Raw genomic sequence first — 16,005 nt, 5'->3', positions numbered from 1 at the left:
GTTTCATTACGGCGCTCAGCAGTATTACGATAGGCTCATGATTCTGCTTCTTTATTAAAGCACATTGACAGCAGTGGGAGAACTTTTTTTTATCTGGAATTGCTTACGTTCTCTGGAACACAAAGTATGGATTGTTTAAACAAAAAAAAAAAAAAAAAAAAAAAAAAGCACGACAAACCTTTCAATTTCTACGTCATGAAAAGGAAAAAGAAACTGTACCTTTTTTTTTTGCCTTATAATTTCTTGTTGACTCAAAATTGGGTTTCAGAGCTTATGATCATGGTTATTCATTCTTTTACCTTTTTCGCTTCTTTTCCATACTTTTCTTTTTGCACTTATCTTTTTGTAAGATAACTTCTTCTAGCATCGATATCCTATAGCTACAGCTCTTGTACATACCCTTCATTTAAACAATAATGGAGTTTATTGACAGCGCACAGTATTCCCCACAACAGCAACACAACTCAACAATTTTGAAACCTATGACGCCAACGACTTATCCAAGTACTCCAAGTGCTGTTGTTCCGCCTCACTCTGGCAATAGCAGCGGCTCTAGTAGTAGTGCGAATGGCGGCGGTCATCACCCAAGGCGATCAGTCAGTGGTATGGATATTCTAAATGGACTTAAAATTACAACCAATACCCACCTTCATCATCACACTAATATCAATAACAATGATACTATACCCAATACACCTGTACCATCATCAGCAACAACAACAACAACAACAACAACAACAACACCACCATCAGCGTCAGTAGCAACAGATATCTTTACAACCAATACGTCCTTTCAAAATCATTTTTCACCAAACCATATTGAAGATTTCGAAATAACAGATCCAATAGGTAAGCGAAAAGAATTCTACTTTCCCATTCCATCTATGTAATACTCATCCTAGCTTTGGTAATTATATACATTTACAGGCTATGGGTCATCAGCCATTGTATACAAAGCTATCTACAAACCACTCGATAAGCCTATGGCACTAAAAGAGATTGATCTTGATAAATTTGAAAGAAATCAAATTGATGAACTTCGAGTAAAGTATGACAACTACTACTAGTTCTACTATTGTTCATTTTAGTAACAAGCTTTGGGACAACCCGACTTTTTTTCTATTTCTTATTTAATCAACCATAATTTTAGAGAGAGACAGCTTTAATGGCTCTATCAAAGCACCCTAACGTGCTTCGTGTTTATGGTTCTTTCGTTCATGGCTCTAAACTCTACATTGTTACTCCTTTCCTTGCTGGTGGTTCTTGTCTAGATATCATGAAAACTAAATTTCCAGAGGGTATGGATGAGTCGAGTATCGCAACCATTTTGAAACAAACACTCGAAGGCCTCATCTATCTTCACAAGAACGGACATATTCACCGTGATGTGAAAGCCGGTAATTTACTGGTAAACAATGACGACGGTACAGTCTTACTAGCTGATTTTGGTGTGTCTTCTTCCTTGATGGAAACAGGTGAGAAGGGTATGCGAAAGACGTTTGTCGGTACGCCGTGCTGGATGGCCCCTGAAGTCATGGAACAAGAAGCGTACGACTACAAAGCAGACATTTGGAGTTTCGGTATCACTGCATTAGAATTGGCAACAGGGCATGCGCCTTTTGCAAAATATCCACCACTCAAAGTGTTAATGATGACCTTGGCCAGCGAGCCGCCGACATTAGATAGGGAGCATACGTACCATAGGTATTCAAAGACTTTCAAGGATATGATCGATATGTGTTTAGTAAAGGACCCAACGAAGCGTCCAACGGCGGATAAATTAATCTTGCATCCATTTTTTAAACAAGCAAAAAGGAAAGAGCATTTATTGAAAACAATCTTGTCTGATTTGCCGCCATTGGAACAAAGACCCAGAAAAAGGTTACCTAAAAACCATCTCAATAACAAAACAGCTATCAAACAGTTTGGTGATAGCAGCCTTGCAAGAAACGAGGAAGAAAATGACAATGATGATGAATGGAACTTTGACGACGATGAAGATACCAACATAGATGAAAACAATAGAAGTGACTCACATGCTCAAGAAAATACGAAATCGACTATAAAGCCAATCACCTCTTCTCGTCAACAACAAACAAAAAAACATATTTCATTTGGTGATGTGATAGTCAAGGGAAACAGTAGCACTAGTAATGATAACATGACCCATCCATCTGACAACTACAATAACAATAACAACAATAATACAACAACTACAGGAATGATGACATCACCTTCCATATTGTCAGGTAGTACTCCACCTACCATCAGGAAATCAAGGTTCGTTATCGAAGAGGCAGCTGCAGATCCTTCTACAGCAACAGGCGTTGAGGATGAGGAAAGGCAATTACAGCTACAAAGTTCTTTGAGTATGCACAAAATGCCAAGTCATGACAATATTTCTTCCAGCTCTACATCTTCTGACCGTATCGCTGCAACAAAACCATCACGCTTTGAAGTATCGTCGTCAATGATATACCAATCTGTTCCCTTATCACGCGATAGCTCGTCTTACTCTTCCACTTCAACCTCTACAACTACGGCAGCAGCTCCTATACCGCCCAATAACACGGCGGCAGCAGCAGCAGCCATTCATATTGTATCGTCCCCTCCCCTATCTGTCACTAGAGATAAAAAAGTGTCAGCAGTAGACGATCAATTGTTAATGACGGCGGATCAGCATCAACAGCAACAGTCACGAAAAATTGGACGCTTTGAACTAACAAGTAATGCAAACAATGATCTCATGTCAGTGACTAGTTCAAACGTTTCAAGACATGGCAGCTTTTCGGACCATAATCAGTTCTCATCTCCACAGTTACCCCCAAGTCATCATCAACCACATCACCATCAACATTCTCAGTCTATTTCCGTTTCCTCTTTATCTTCCCATCCTTTGCATGGATCTTTATTGACAAATCCTTATTACCAAATAGAAGAATTGCTGCGCATCAACGACTCTCAAAGGCAATTATTACAAGATATCTATTCCAATTTTAATGCTGCTACAACAGCTTCCTTTGTAGCAAAAAAACCATCCTCTAATATTCCTACTAATACCGTTGCAGCTTCTAACAATAATGTGAACGAGGAATTGTTGGCTACAATCGATCATTTAGAAAATTTGATACAGCAAAGAGTCAAAGAAAATGATCTATTGCGAAAAGAGAATGAGGATTTGAGATACGAATTGGAGATACTCAAGCAATGAATAGCCACTATTATGTAAAATGTTGCAACTCAAATGGATACAACGGATGCGAATATATTCAGAGAATATAAACCCTTCTCATTCTTTCTTATTTATACGACCCTTCTTATATCGACTCTACTTATTTATTTTAAAAAAATGATATAATGTAACGAATAAATGAACGCCTGATAACAACACTAAATCATGGGAAATAGTATGTCCAATAGAGCAGATCACAAGGCGATTGTGAAAGAAAAACAATGGCTTTAGGAAACAAAGTAACAACATGAGTTTATTTACTAACCGTACATCAAAAGTGAACCCCCGCAGTGTATTTGGACGTTTGAATTCATTTTGCACATTATCAAATTGCGTAAACCAATTTCCAAAATTCTGCAAAACTAAAGGCATTGTGTGTGTAAGAAAATTTGCCAGGCTGGTCATCGTTTTTACGCAGCATGGGAAAGAATTATAGTAACCGGACTATTGTTGTAGCTATAAAAAAAATTTGTTGGTAAAAATGGAAATAGCATGAACGGAAACGAGATAATAACAGTAATGGATGTTCGAAGGTAATTATGCATTTCTGCGCAGTATTAGCCGCATACAATTTTACACAGATATATCAATTTTAACTCTATATCAGCTTTCTAATTGCTTGAATTGATTGCGATATGTTTTATGCTTATTCCAAACTGAATAAATCTGTAAATTTAATATCGAATTCATACCTTAATTGTGCTTCATCGAACTGTATCTAATTCTATGTTTAAAAAAGGCTTGATAAACACGGGTCAATCGGCGTAGGGATCATTATAGCGAAAGCCACTATTATCAATCGAGGCAACTGTTGTTTTGGATACTGTTAGTCCAACTGTAATTGATGTAGAGTATTAGCTCTAACTTTTTACAATTATGGCTAAGTTAGGGATATATACATATATATATATCATATGAGAGTGATTAATACTCTAACAGATAAACAGGTCGTTCTGCCCTTTATAAATTGTCAAAGGTATATGGTAGCTACTTCGTCATTTCTTTCATCAATTATTCTTGGTAGAAGCGAAACATATGTCTGAAACAAGGATCTTTGATAAGATAAAAGAACGCTATGATGCCGTCTTTGAGAAAATAGAAAATTATTACCATACCGAGAACTTGTTTTACTGCCCCTTCTGTAAACGAATAGTACAAGAGAATGATGAAACTAAATGCTACGGCAGATTTCACGATCGAAGGAGATCAATGCATGTTTTTCAAAGTGTACATAAGGATTTTTTCAGTCGCGGAAGAGATATTTACAAGCTCTTAAACCTCATGGAAGATACAGTAAAAAATTTTTATAAGGTAGTATGAACGAAACTATTGAGTATGACGATAAATATTGCAAATTGGTGAGGGCTGATACAGAAGCTTCTATGTCTTCAATATAGTTGGAGAATTGGCTAGAAGAAAAAGAAGTATAAATAATGAAGTGTTTTTATTTTACGAGGATACTCCATAATTAAGGGATAGTACTTTCATATCGACGTTTATTCAAATTGATACTTCAGACCAATTTTTGCTTATTATACTTCAGATACGTTCAATTCGTAAGCACACTATGATTTTCAATAAAGAATCTTTCGCTCCATAGATAGAAAAGCTAGCTACGGAACTGCAGTAGTAGACAAATAATGCCTTCACTCTAAAATTTCTTCATTATAAAGGTTTTTTTTTTTTTTTTTTTTTTTTTTTTTGTAAGGACAAATCTGTTTCTTTCCGAAATACACTATTACAAATAATTGATGAAGAAGGGGACAAATTCAAGCTTCTTCAACGGAAGACAGCATAGGCCCATATCACCCACTGTTATAATATATGCAAGTATTTGAAGTACCAGATCCTTAAACGCATCATGACTGTTGGTATGAGCTCGGTATTGTTATCAGCAATAGGGCTGTTAGCCGAACAGAACAAGACACTCCTGCTGAAACACGAAAAGGTATTCTTAGACCATATAATTATGAAAATACGGAAGATAATAAAAATGTTGAACAACAGTCGTCAAAACCAATAATCTATAGGCTATCCTGTTGCTTTATCAAGGCCAACGCAACGAAACTTCTCTTTGATTTAAAGCGGCCATATCATGAGAGCCATTTGTTTTAATAAAGAAGACTTGAATAAAATTGATGCTGAGAAAATCAATGACTGCTGTAACCCTTTTCTTGTTTTAATTTAATCAATTATTTGGCTATACGTATGCTTGGGATTGATGCTAGAACGCGTCCACAATTATGTCAATATTGAACCTTTGTTGATCTGTATACAATTAATATGAATTCAATATGATTTAGGCAATAAAAAATGGAAGGCTTTACAAAACTGAAATCCCTTATTTTTTCTTTTCATTTTTTTTCCCGTTTTTTTCGTTTTTGTTAAACTTTAAATTAATACAAACTATGCATGTGTATTTTATGTTGTTATTAGATAAGGCCTTATCGGCAAGAAGAAGAAGCTTAAATACCATAGCGTTCGTGTAACACTTGTCTTACTTCTGTTGGAATAGTAGCTAAACCTTGTTGCCATTGCGCTTCACCAAACATGTTCTTATAACCCATCAAAATATTACCAAAGGATTCATTCAAGCTACTTGACACTGATTGGAAGTTGGCTACAGCTGTACAAAAATTAGAGAATTCCTTCACGGCACCTTGAGGGTTCACTTTGATCATTTCACATAGACCTTCAAACGCAGAAAATTTTTCATCATTGTCACGGATAGGACTGAGAGCCATTAACCATGGTTGGATGAACATTTCTAAGTGAGGAGCAACCATCGTAGGACAGACACTACCGAGACGTCCGATGGTGATAGCAACATTTTCTAAAAGTGTACGTTGAATTTGAGCATTCGCCATAAGAGGGAACAGACGTTGTAATAAAGGTTCAACGTATTCACTGATTTCAGTTCCCCATTTAATAGCGATTTCACCAGCTGCCCAAGTGGCATTGTTACAGACAGACACTAAATCGGGTTGGTATACAATTTGTTGAAGTAAAAGAGGCATGAATTGAGGGATAACAGGACGAATATGCTCGAAGCAAGAGATGGCGAGATCACCAAGTAAAGCATAGGTGGATTGACGGACTTCAGCAACTTCATCCTATTCATATTGTTCAAGTATTAACCATTTAATCATTCTTCTTTTTTTTTTTTTTAAAAAAAAAAATCAGTTTCACTATTACTGTACCTGAATGCAAACATTTATAAGTTGAATAATAGGAGGATTTGTAGCTGCTACTAAGGGTTCGGCTTCTGTGTTGAGGGCTTGAACAATGCCTGAAAGTAAATCTAAAGAGACAATCATGTAATCTTTATCTGGTTCATCTAATGTAGGATCCATAGCAGCCATACGGCATTCTTCAATGATACCGCAGACAAGCTTGATACAACGATTGTAAACAGGTGCAGCGAAGGGTTTGAAACCTTTACCCAAGGCGGTTGTCACTGACGAGAAACACTAGCAAGAGAAAAAAACTTGAATTAGCAACCTACGAAAACAATTGAAGGATTGCTGATAAAGCTCCAAAAACATACTTCTAACAAGGGGAACAAATCATTGCTGTCATCTGAAATTTCTTCCCATTTTCTGATAAGTGGTGGCATAAGAAGTTCGATATATTGAGGATTATTCAAGCTATCGCCAACCATATCAGCCAATGTTCCAACAGTGTCTAATAAGAGTAACAAGTTTCTATGTTGATATTTGTTGAATGCAGCTGAGAAAGTGGTAAGAATAGGTTGGAGATAAGGGATCAAATCAGCGGCAGCTTCTTCTTCGAGTAGAGCAAAAGATGAACAAGCAGCCTCTTGTACACGCTTATTGTTGTCTAAAATGCGCTGTAAGAGGATTTGAATAAGAGGTTCAAAGTAATGTTGACGAGCTTCAGGACTTTGTCTGGCACTGGAGACAATCCAACCACAATATCTGCCAAGGGTCCAGCACGTGATGGATCTGACAAGAGGCTGTATAACAGCAAAATAATAAATAAACGGGTTACTGCCATTCCAGCCTACGAAAATATCTCTTTTCCAAGTAAAATGCGAATAAACTTACCTTGGGATCATTCAAATTACTAAGTAAGTAAGGGACAAGTTCTGGGAGATGAGGAGCGATTTCGTGCATACCACCTTCAGCAGCGGCACCAAGAGCCAAAATACCGCACTCACGATGAAGCCAATCCGCACTTTCAAGTTCACCCTTCAAAAGAGGAATGAGAATTTGAATCACTTCACTTTCATACGTAGTACATAAAACGTCAAGGGTAGCAGCGCTGCACTTTCTCAAATTCCATTCACCGTAGAATTCGTCATCTTCGAACTCATCATAATCATCGTCTTCGTCCTCATCATCCAAATCTGACTCGTTGTCATCCAGCAACCCTGACTTCTTCTTATCAGCAGCATTAGCATCTTCTGTCTTACCAGCGCCTTCGTTTTCAACCACATTGGCTTTATGAAAACGTGGCTTGATGTCTTGCTCGTCGTCTGCAATATGAGCATCATCTTCATCGCCACCAAGTGTCATAAGATCGAGTTCAGAGTAGACCATACCCTTCAACAAGACAGGAACGACTTTGGGAAGATAAGGGCGAAGATGTTCAGGCTCTTCATGTTCGGCAAAGACAAGCCAAAACTCACAGGCTTCAAGAGCGAGATCAGCATCTTCTGATTGGGTAGAGAAGAGCATATATTCAATCAAATTAGGTAGATGAGGTAGAAGGACCTGAGGACAGATTTCAAGCAAGCTGACAAGTGCTTGACAGACATCCTTTCTGACCTCTATATCATCATCAGTAGCTCTGTTGAAAAGTGAGCTTAAATATTCATCCATTCGAGACATCAAAGATTCTGAACGAAGGGTGATAAATTGAGATGCACTGCTGACTGCATGATGACGAACCTTGGAGTTGGGATGGTTGAAAAATTGGATGAATTTGGGAATCATGAATTCCAAAGGCTTTACGCCTGCAATGACACTATCAAGATCACGAGCACAGTCTTCACAGATTTTGTGGAAGGTACTAAACGCGTTCTGTTATTAAAAAACGTGTCAATGTACCAAAAATTGGTTGAATCAGAAAGAAAGAAATGGTCAGTCATACTGATAAATCTTGGTTTCTTTTTTTAATAAAAAAGAAATATAAAAAAAACAGTAAATGATTGTTCCCCATAACTCACCTCAACCATAGAAGGATTGGGATCATCGACCTTTTCTAATAAAACCTGAAGAATCTGTGGCCAGCTTTGAATACCACCACGAGAGACGATGGCTGCGATGACTAAACTGACAGGTTTGCCAACTTCGGCATCACCAATATGCTGTATACAGCATTGCTTTACGTACTCTAGTACTTCTGGCTGAATACTAGGGTAATAAGATCTGATATTGTTCTTGAGTGTCAAACCAGCTACAGAACGGATATACTGATCTTCTTGTGGCATTTGAGTCATGATGTATACTAAATAATTGTTGTAATCAGGAATTTTGTTGAAATATTCAAGTCTCTAAGGTATGGTGAAGAATGTTTAATACATTAACCGCAAACTGCAATCCAAAGGGTAATGTTTACCTCTTGAACATTTTGACCACCTTCGTTACTGGGATTGATGGCTTCACGTAAGAGTTGTAAAAGATCAGAAAGACCTTGAGGGGATGGTTGCCAGGCACTCATTGCGTTTCGTCCTTTTTTATTTATTTTTTGAAAAAAAATAAAAAAATAAAATAAAAAATGCACAGACGTTAAATCCTTCTCTTCTTTAGAAAAGGTCTCTATAAAGTAATAGAATTATAACGTGTGCCTTACTATTGTTATTTCTCTTTAGTTACTGAAAACGATTTAGAGCTTTTTTCTTTTTTTTTGTATTGTTCAACAATACTTCTAACAATATCAGAATAAAGGAATGACAATAAACAAGTTAGCATCTTTTTCCTGCTTTCAGTTACAATGACTGTTTCAAAGGACTGCAAATTTACGAATTACGAGATTAGGCTAACAAAAAAAAAGTCTGAAAAATAAAGGAACTAAGTTTTCTGCTCAACAGTGTTTTTGCACCTCCAACTAAACAGCTTGTTGTTGTTGTTGTTTTGATTGTTGAACAAGGAATATGCAGAAGAGTTATGCCCTATTAGCAGAGCGGATTTTTGCACCATATTTTTTTTTTTTTTTTTTCTGCACTTGAAGCCCATATTGCTTGTAATTTCCGTGACGTCGGTCACCCTTCTATTTTGTGGCTGAGCGGAAAAGGCAAGTTGCAGATGACTTACCGACCACATTTATTTGCCGCGCATAAATACGCAGAGATAAAAACTAAATGATGGGTTTGGGCGGGAACTGCCTGCATTACTGCTGCACAGCGTGCATGAAGTCCAGGCAGGGCAGATCAATGTGTCTTGATACATTTTTCTAAGCACATAAATTGCTATATAGCAAAAGAAAGATATACCTTACATAATAGAGTTGCTAAATGAGACATTTAAATGAAGAGAGCAATACTTTTCACTTCACCTCTTCAATCAATAAACGAACAAACGAATGAAGAAGGGTCATTAGAATTAAAAATCTTTAATCGCTTTAAACTATCCAAACGCGGCAGCAGAATATCGGCGTTTCCATGATTGTTGATTTTTTTTTTTTACGAAAATGATGTAGTTAATTATTCACAATACGAAACGTGCCATAAACCTTTCAACGAGGCTAATGACCAAAGACTTTTAAAGAACTTTACTTTTTTTTAAATGTTGAGAATCAGATTAGATACGTGTCTTTGCTGCTGATCTACTTGCTACACATCTACGTGCTAAAAGGACAAATAAGTGGAGCAGATTGTACTACCATACAAAAATTGCCGTAGCACATGGTTGACGAAAAGTGGACTGTGTGTTAGCTAACAAGCTGTTTTACTTGCGAGGTCCGTAAGGAAGTGTGGCATCATCATTCTTGTCTGTCTCACAACATCCGTATTACTGCTTGAAACTCAGGATAAAAACTAGAAACACCGCCATTGTTTTGTGCCTAAAAATATATCTTTCCTTTTTGTAGGAGTTCTTTTTTAGCTTTTATCCCATCTTTTTATTATTTCTTTCATTTTCCCTTTTTTTGTTATATTATACCTAACCTGCTATCTATTTCTTTTTCTTACACATAACCTAAACGTATACAAACATACATATATACATAAATATATTTATATAGATATCATATATCACACACACATAATATAATGATGGATAGTGATAAAGGACCACAAGAAAATATAAATAGATCAAATACAGCAGATTCGTCCAACTTGGCCAGCTATAAAAGCTATAAACCGATACAATTATCGGACGGCGTCTATGCTACTTTAGATTCTCCTTCAGCAGATGTATCTACTCTGAAAAGAACTGATAGTGACAACAATGACAAACAACCCAGCCTGGTGCGTGGTTATTCGACTCGATCTTCAAGATTAATACGTCCCTCTGAAACCAACTCCATTCATGAACCCAGCACTCCACTCTTTCGAGCAGCAACTACAGGTAATGTTCGATTGTCGTCGCAGAGCTTCTCAGTGACAGATGCCAATAAAAGTGGTAATCCTTTTGTCGACCCGATATGGTCCAAAAACAATTTTTCCTACGATTCTTTAGGTGCTCGTGGTTCACTCAACTCTTCTATCAACATGAGTCGAATGGGCTTATCAGACGGTCGTCGTACAACGGATTTTATTGATACTTCATCCACTGAATATCTTATCGCTAAACGCTCGCCGAATTCTCCAAACTCTTACGGCCCAGATGAAAAGAATGCTTCGGAGAAGGTCACAGAGAACACTTGTTTAAATAATTACTTTAATGAAGACATCGCTGCGCTGGAAGAAGGGGAGGGTCCAACTAAAGAGAAGAAAAAGAAGAAGAAGAAGAAAGACAAAAATGCTGGCGGCGCGACCGTTGAGCCGAAGGTGTTCTTTGCCAACGAGCGTACCTACATGCAGTGGCTCAACTTTGCAGCCATTTTGTTAACTTTAGCTATTACATTGATTAATTTCGGTGATCGAATCAACACAATTGTTGGAGGTATCTTTTTCGGTATTGCTATTGTCTTCGCATTATATTCATTTGGTTTCTCAAGATGGCGTGCCTGGCGTATCACTCACAAGCCACATCTACGTTTCGATGATATTTTCGGTCCCGTCTTTCTGTGTATCTTTTTGGTTGGCTGCTTAGTGGTAAGTGTTTTTTGAGGAAATATATAGGTGTATATGATTTTTTTCCCCTTATTTTTACACGTTTTTTCTAATAACTCTTTTTTTTTTTTTTTTTTTTTTTTTTTTTTTTTTTTTTTTACTCGATCAGCTTAATGCCGTTTTAAGATATAACCATCCGTCGCCGACGACTGGTTACTTGGGTACAAACAAAACTCAGACAGAGGATGATAGTGGTTTGTAATGCCAACATCTTCTCATCATCCTTTTTTCTTCGACCCTCATCACAACAACTTCTTTGTTATTTGTGCGCCGTAATAATACAACTTGTATTTTCCATATATCCTCTTATAACACTCTTATGCATAATGAATTCGTATTCAAATCTCACTATTTATTAAGCTTTTCCCGCCAAAATATAAATAAACCTGCGGCTTGAAAAAATCTGTTACATTTTAGTGTTAATCGACAGTAAAAGAATAACCTTAAGTCCATCGACCTTCTGTTTTTGTTTGTCAATGTCCGGAACTAATTATCCGGATTCCATGCTCGATGCTTGCTTAAGTTTCCATCGTAGTCTGTGCATTTAATACGTTTTCTTTTCTTTCTTTTCAGAATGCCAGTCTCACCACCGTTTCGCTTAGCCCTCTATGAAGGGAGGGTTGTGGGGAGTCGGGCGGCGGGACGTCTTGAAACCAAAATGAACCCATCCTCTTGCCAAGGTTTCTTGTCAGCAATTACTATTCAGTGAAGATGTAATAGGTTATTAGATATGCATGTATGAGCAGCTCATAGCTGATAGAATTTTTCACAGCTTTCATTGCGGTGAATTAATCACTTCCAAAGTAACTGTATATCCTTTACTGGCTTATCCAATTGAAGGCATTATACTTCTTCCTTTTTTTTTGTTTTATTTTTTTGAAACATTTTTAGCGTTCTAAATTTGACATGTGTCTCCCTGTTTGACTGACTCAGCTTGAACACGGGGGCTCAAAAAAAAAAAAAAGAAAATAGATCCAACAACCGCCATGTCCTAGAAAGCATCAGTTCGTATTTTGTACGTCCCAGGATCCACCTTTTATGTGTGCAGACCGGTGAATAAGTTTATAAAACTGTCTCAGAAAAGATGAACAGCGCTTTTAGAATATTTATTGTAGATCTATTGCTATGTTCTGTTTCGATTGAACTCAGAATAACCAATGTCGATGAATCCGTTAATGATCCAGTGTGTACGTTTCTTCAGCAAAGGGATCCGAGGCAGATCAATCATTCAACTCAACTTTATTAAGTGATATTACTCAATTGAACAACGTGCTTTATGTAAGTTCAATAAATACACTTACTTGTTATTAGAACAATTTATAAATTTGCTCTCACAAAAAGGACGAGCACAACAAGGCGGCATACGACAGATACACTCACTCACATATACCAGGAAAAAGGATATTCAAAAACCGAACTACTAAGACATGCAACCATTGGCTTAACACATCGGTTAAAGGGCTTTTTTTTTTCGCTTACTTCATGGCATACGAAAACATTGGATATGTGGCATAACAATCGGCTTCCTAAATGCCGGTCTTTTTTTTTTTGGTATATGTGTGCTGCTGTTCTTTTTTAAAAAAACTTACAATGAATGTTTAGCTTGTCAAAAACCTGCTATTTATAACTGGCGAAAGTATTAGGGCCGAAACCACGATTATTGCTGTTAAAAACTAACTTTTTTTCCTATTTTTTAACCTTTTTGGTTTACTTTTCTTTTTTTCTTTTTTCTTTTCTCAAATCACTTCTTTACCATCCATATTCTTTCCTTTCTTTTGTCACTCTTTACCGACATCAAATAACTGTTCCTTGTATCCGTAACACAAACACGTAGTGAAGAAATAAAATGAAATTCGGCGAACACTTGCAACAAGAAACGTTTCCACCATGGCGTCTATCCTATATAAATTATGACGTTTTGAAAAAAGAATTGAAGTCTCGACAGCTTGATCATCAATGGAACGAAGAAGATGAGCAGGATTTTGTACACAGACTCGAAAATGAATTAGAAAAGGTCTATGATTTTGTTTCAGCCAAATTGAATGAAGTGGAAGGCAGAATCAGTTACTGTGAACGTACTATACAAACCTTTATTCAAAACCCCACTTACAGCTCAGACGAAAATTGGATTGTTATGGACGATGCATTAACAGAAGTTTTATTTGACGTTAATGATTTGGCAAAATTTACCAGACTTAATTACATTGGGTTTCAGAAAATATTGAAAAAGCACGACAAATGGACGGGACTAACGCTTCAAAAGGACTTTATACCTCAGTTGAGAGCTAAGCCCTTAGACAAACAAAGATTTGATGTCGCCATTGTTTTCATTTCGGCATTGCACGACATTTGTCGACAAAGAGGCAAACCACGTCCCATTAGCACTCAAAGCGGTAAAGATACTTTGTCCTCTTCTACTGACAGAGGCACAGTTAAATATTGGATTCACCCCGACAACATCACTGAAGTCAAGTCGATTATCATGCTTCATTTACCTGTCGCTTTCCATGACCCAGAGAAACGTTATGAACCTACTGACTCTGCTATCTCTAGTGTCTATCTCGATAATGATGATTTTGGTCTTTATACAAGCTTATTACAGCGGGATGAAGGTGGTGAAGCTATCCGATTTAAATGGCACGGCCCCACCACCAACTCAGAAGTCTTTGCGGAACGTAGCACATATCATGCTGAGTGGGCGGATGGCAAATCGGTCAAAGACCGTATTCAGCTTGCCAGTGACGATGTGATGAAGTTCATTAACGGCACCCTTACAGCGGACGAATTTACCAACAAACTTAAATCACAAGGCATCATTGATTCAAAAATCATCGACGAGTGTGCATTCGTAGCATCTGGCATCCAAAAGTCCATTAAGGAGAAGGGCCTGAAACCAATGTGTCGGGTTTTCTACAACCGTGTCAAGTTTCAATTACCTGACGATCCCAGTGTGCAGATCAATATTGATAATGATTTGACCTTTATACGTGAAGACAACACTGAAGCAGGTGCGCGCAGAGGTCCTAATGACTGGAGGCGTCCTGATGTTGGTATTGACTATCCATTCAGCCAACTTGATGAAAATGAAGTGCTACGTTTTCCTTATGCTGTTTTGGAAGCTAAGTCCAAGAAGAAAACACCCGCATGGTTGGTGAAATTGTTAGAATCTCATCTTGTTCATGAAGTGCCTCATTTCTCTAAATACCTTCATGGTGCTTCTTATCTATTCCGTGATCGTATTCCTCTACTACCTTGGTGGTTATCCGAAATGGAAATTGATATCCGTAAACCTCGCGCATCTAACTTTGGTTTGTCTCGATCCAAGTCCTTCAAGCCTTTGATTGATGGTCAATACAAACGCGCTATGGAAGCAGAACAATTACGTATGGAAATCGTGAACGAAGCCGCGCTTGGAAGAGGAAGCTTGGATACCCTTAGTGACGGAAAGACGAGAGGCAACAAAAGTAGCAATTACCTTGATACAGGTGTAGTCAATCGTTCCGACAGCAGTAATTGGGACAACCGACCGCATCGTATGCAGTCGACATTGGTCGTAAAAGGTGAAGATCCTCTCAATTATGGTCCTTTGCGTGACAAGAAGATGAAGCGTAAGGATGGGGCTGTTGGTGAAGACATCGTTTTTGATAAGGGTGACATTCGTTTAGATATGGCCGGTGCTTCTGGTGGTGGAAAGAAACCATTTGAAACCCAAATGTTTGTTAAAGATCCTAACGATCCCAACAACATGATTGCTGTGAAGAAGGTGAAAGTAGAGCCTAAAGTATTCTTCTCTAACGAACGTACCTTCATTTCATGGCTTCAATTCTGTGCATTATTGTTATCCGTAGCGCTCAACTTGCTTAACTTTGGTGATAGCGTGTCTCGTATTGCAGGTGCTATTTTCATTGGTATTTCAGCTGGTATTGCTATTTATGCCTTATATCAATTCGAAAAGCGTGCTTGGTAAGTTTTGACTTTATCTATTTGCAAATTGTTCTATAGTTTCAGAATTAACACTTCGTTCTCTTTTCTTTTAGGATGATTAATCGTCGTGTCGTTGGCCGTTATGATGATCTCTGGGGCCCTGCTGTCCTTTGTGTTCTCTTGGTCGGCGCTATTATCGTCAACTTTTATCTTCGTTTCCGTTAAACACCTTTAAATACCATGCATCATCAATGTAAGCTATCTTTTCATCCCTCCAACAATTATACTATTACTACCTCTCATTATTCTTTAATATCCACGTATATCATGTACACAAGTCTTGTAAAAAGTTCCTTTCTTATTCCATCCTGATCATTTAATAAAAGTATGACATCTAATGTTTTGTTAATTTATTTTTTTTCTTTTTTTTGCAAAATCTTTCTTTGTCTTGTTCCTTTCTGCGCTTCTCCCCTACAGCAACTTACTTACCAAATAGAGTGTACAATAACAAGCACGGAAGGGTCCCTTTATGTTTTTGTTTCTGATATTTTGAGCCTCAGCTTCTGGTTATAAAAGCGAAGCGATGTATTGAGTAAGCAAGGCGGGAAAG

The 16,005-nt window shown here is 37.5% G+C and overlaps 4 protein-coding genes across 4 annotated transcripts; 3 read left to right on the top strand and 1 right to left on the bottom strand.

The window, feature by feature from the left end:
• Positions 1–416: 416 nt before the first annotated feature.
• Positions 417–3,211, top strand: BDF20DRAFT_839083 (kinase-like domain-containing protein; the record flags this gene model as incomplete). The annotated part of the gene is made up of 3 exons (XM_053079238.1): positions 417–849; positions 928–1,043; positions 1,151–3,211. The coding sequence occupies 3 exons, from the start codon at positions 417–419 to the stop codon at positions 3,209–3,211; spliced, it is 2,610 nt and encodes an 869-aa protein (XP_052932353.1).
• A 2,486-nt stretch (positions 3,212–5,697) lies between these two features.
• BDF20DRAFT_827208 (armadillo-type protein) lies at positions 5,698–8,917 on the bottom strand (the record flags this gene model as incomplete). Its single annotated transcript, XM_053078144.1, has 6 exons — positions 5,698–6,345; positions 6,433–6,702; positions 6,780–7,208; positions 7,300–8,277; positions 8,424–8,750; positions 8,816–8,917. 6 exons carry the CDS (start codon positions 8,915–8,917, stop codon positions 5,698–5,700), a joined length of 2,754 nt encoding a protein of 917 aa, XP_052932352.1.
• Positions 8,918–10,466: 1,549 nt separating this feature from the next.
• Positions 10,467–11,673, top strand: BDF20DRAFT_916516 (uncharacterized protein; the record flags this gene model as incomplete). The annotated part of the gene is made up of 2 exons (XM_053084465.1): positions 10,467–11,453; positions 11,581–11,673. 2 exons carry the CDS (start codon positions 10,467–10,469, stop codon positions 11,671–11,673), a joined length of 1,080 nt encoding a protein of 359 aa, XP_052932351.1.
• Positions 11,674–13,317: 1,644 nt separating this feature from the next.
• On the top strand, positions 13,318–15,620 carry BDF20DRAFT_839079 (VTC domain-containing protein; the record flags this gene model as incomplete). Its single annotated transcript, XM_053079237.1, has 2 exons — positions 13,318–15,434; positions 15,509–15,620. 2 exons carry the CDS (start codon positions 13,318–13,320, stop codon positions 15,618–15,620), a joined length of 2,229 nt encoding a protein of 742 aa, XP_052932350.1.
• Positions 15,621–16,005: the final 385 nt, after the last annotated feature.

The sequence above is a fragment of the Mycotypha africana genome (assembly GCF_025528875.1).
Source record: "Mycotypha africana strain NRRL 2978 chromosome Unknown BDF20scaffold_11, whole genome shotgun sequence".
Taxonomy (NCBI): Eukaryota; Fungi; Mucoromycota; class Mucoromycetes; order Mucorales; family Mycotyphaceae; genus Mycotypha; species Mycotypha africana.
The sequence above is the reverse complement of the archived record's forward strand: the minus strand, read 5'-3'. Positions and strand labels throughout refer to the sequence as shown.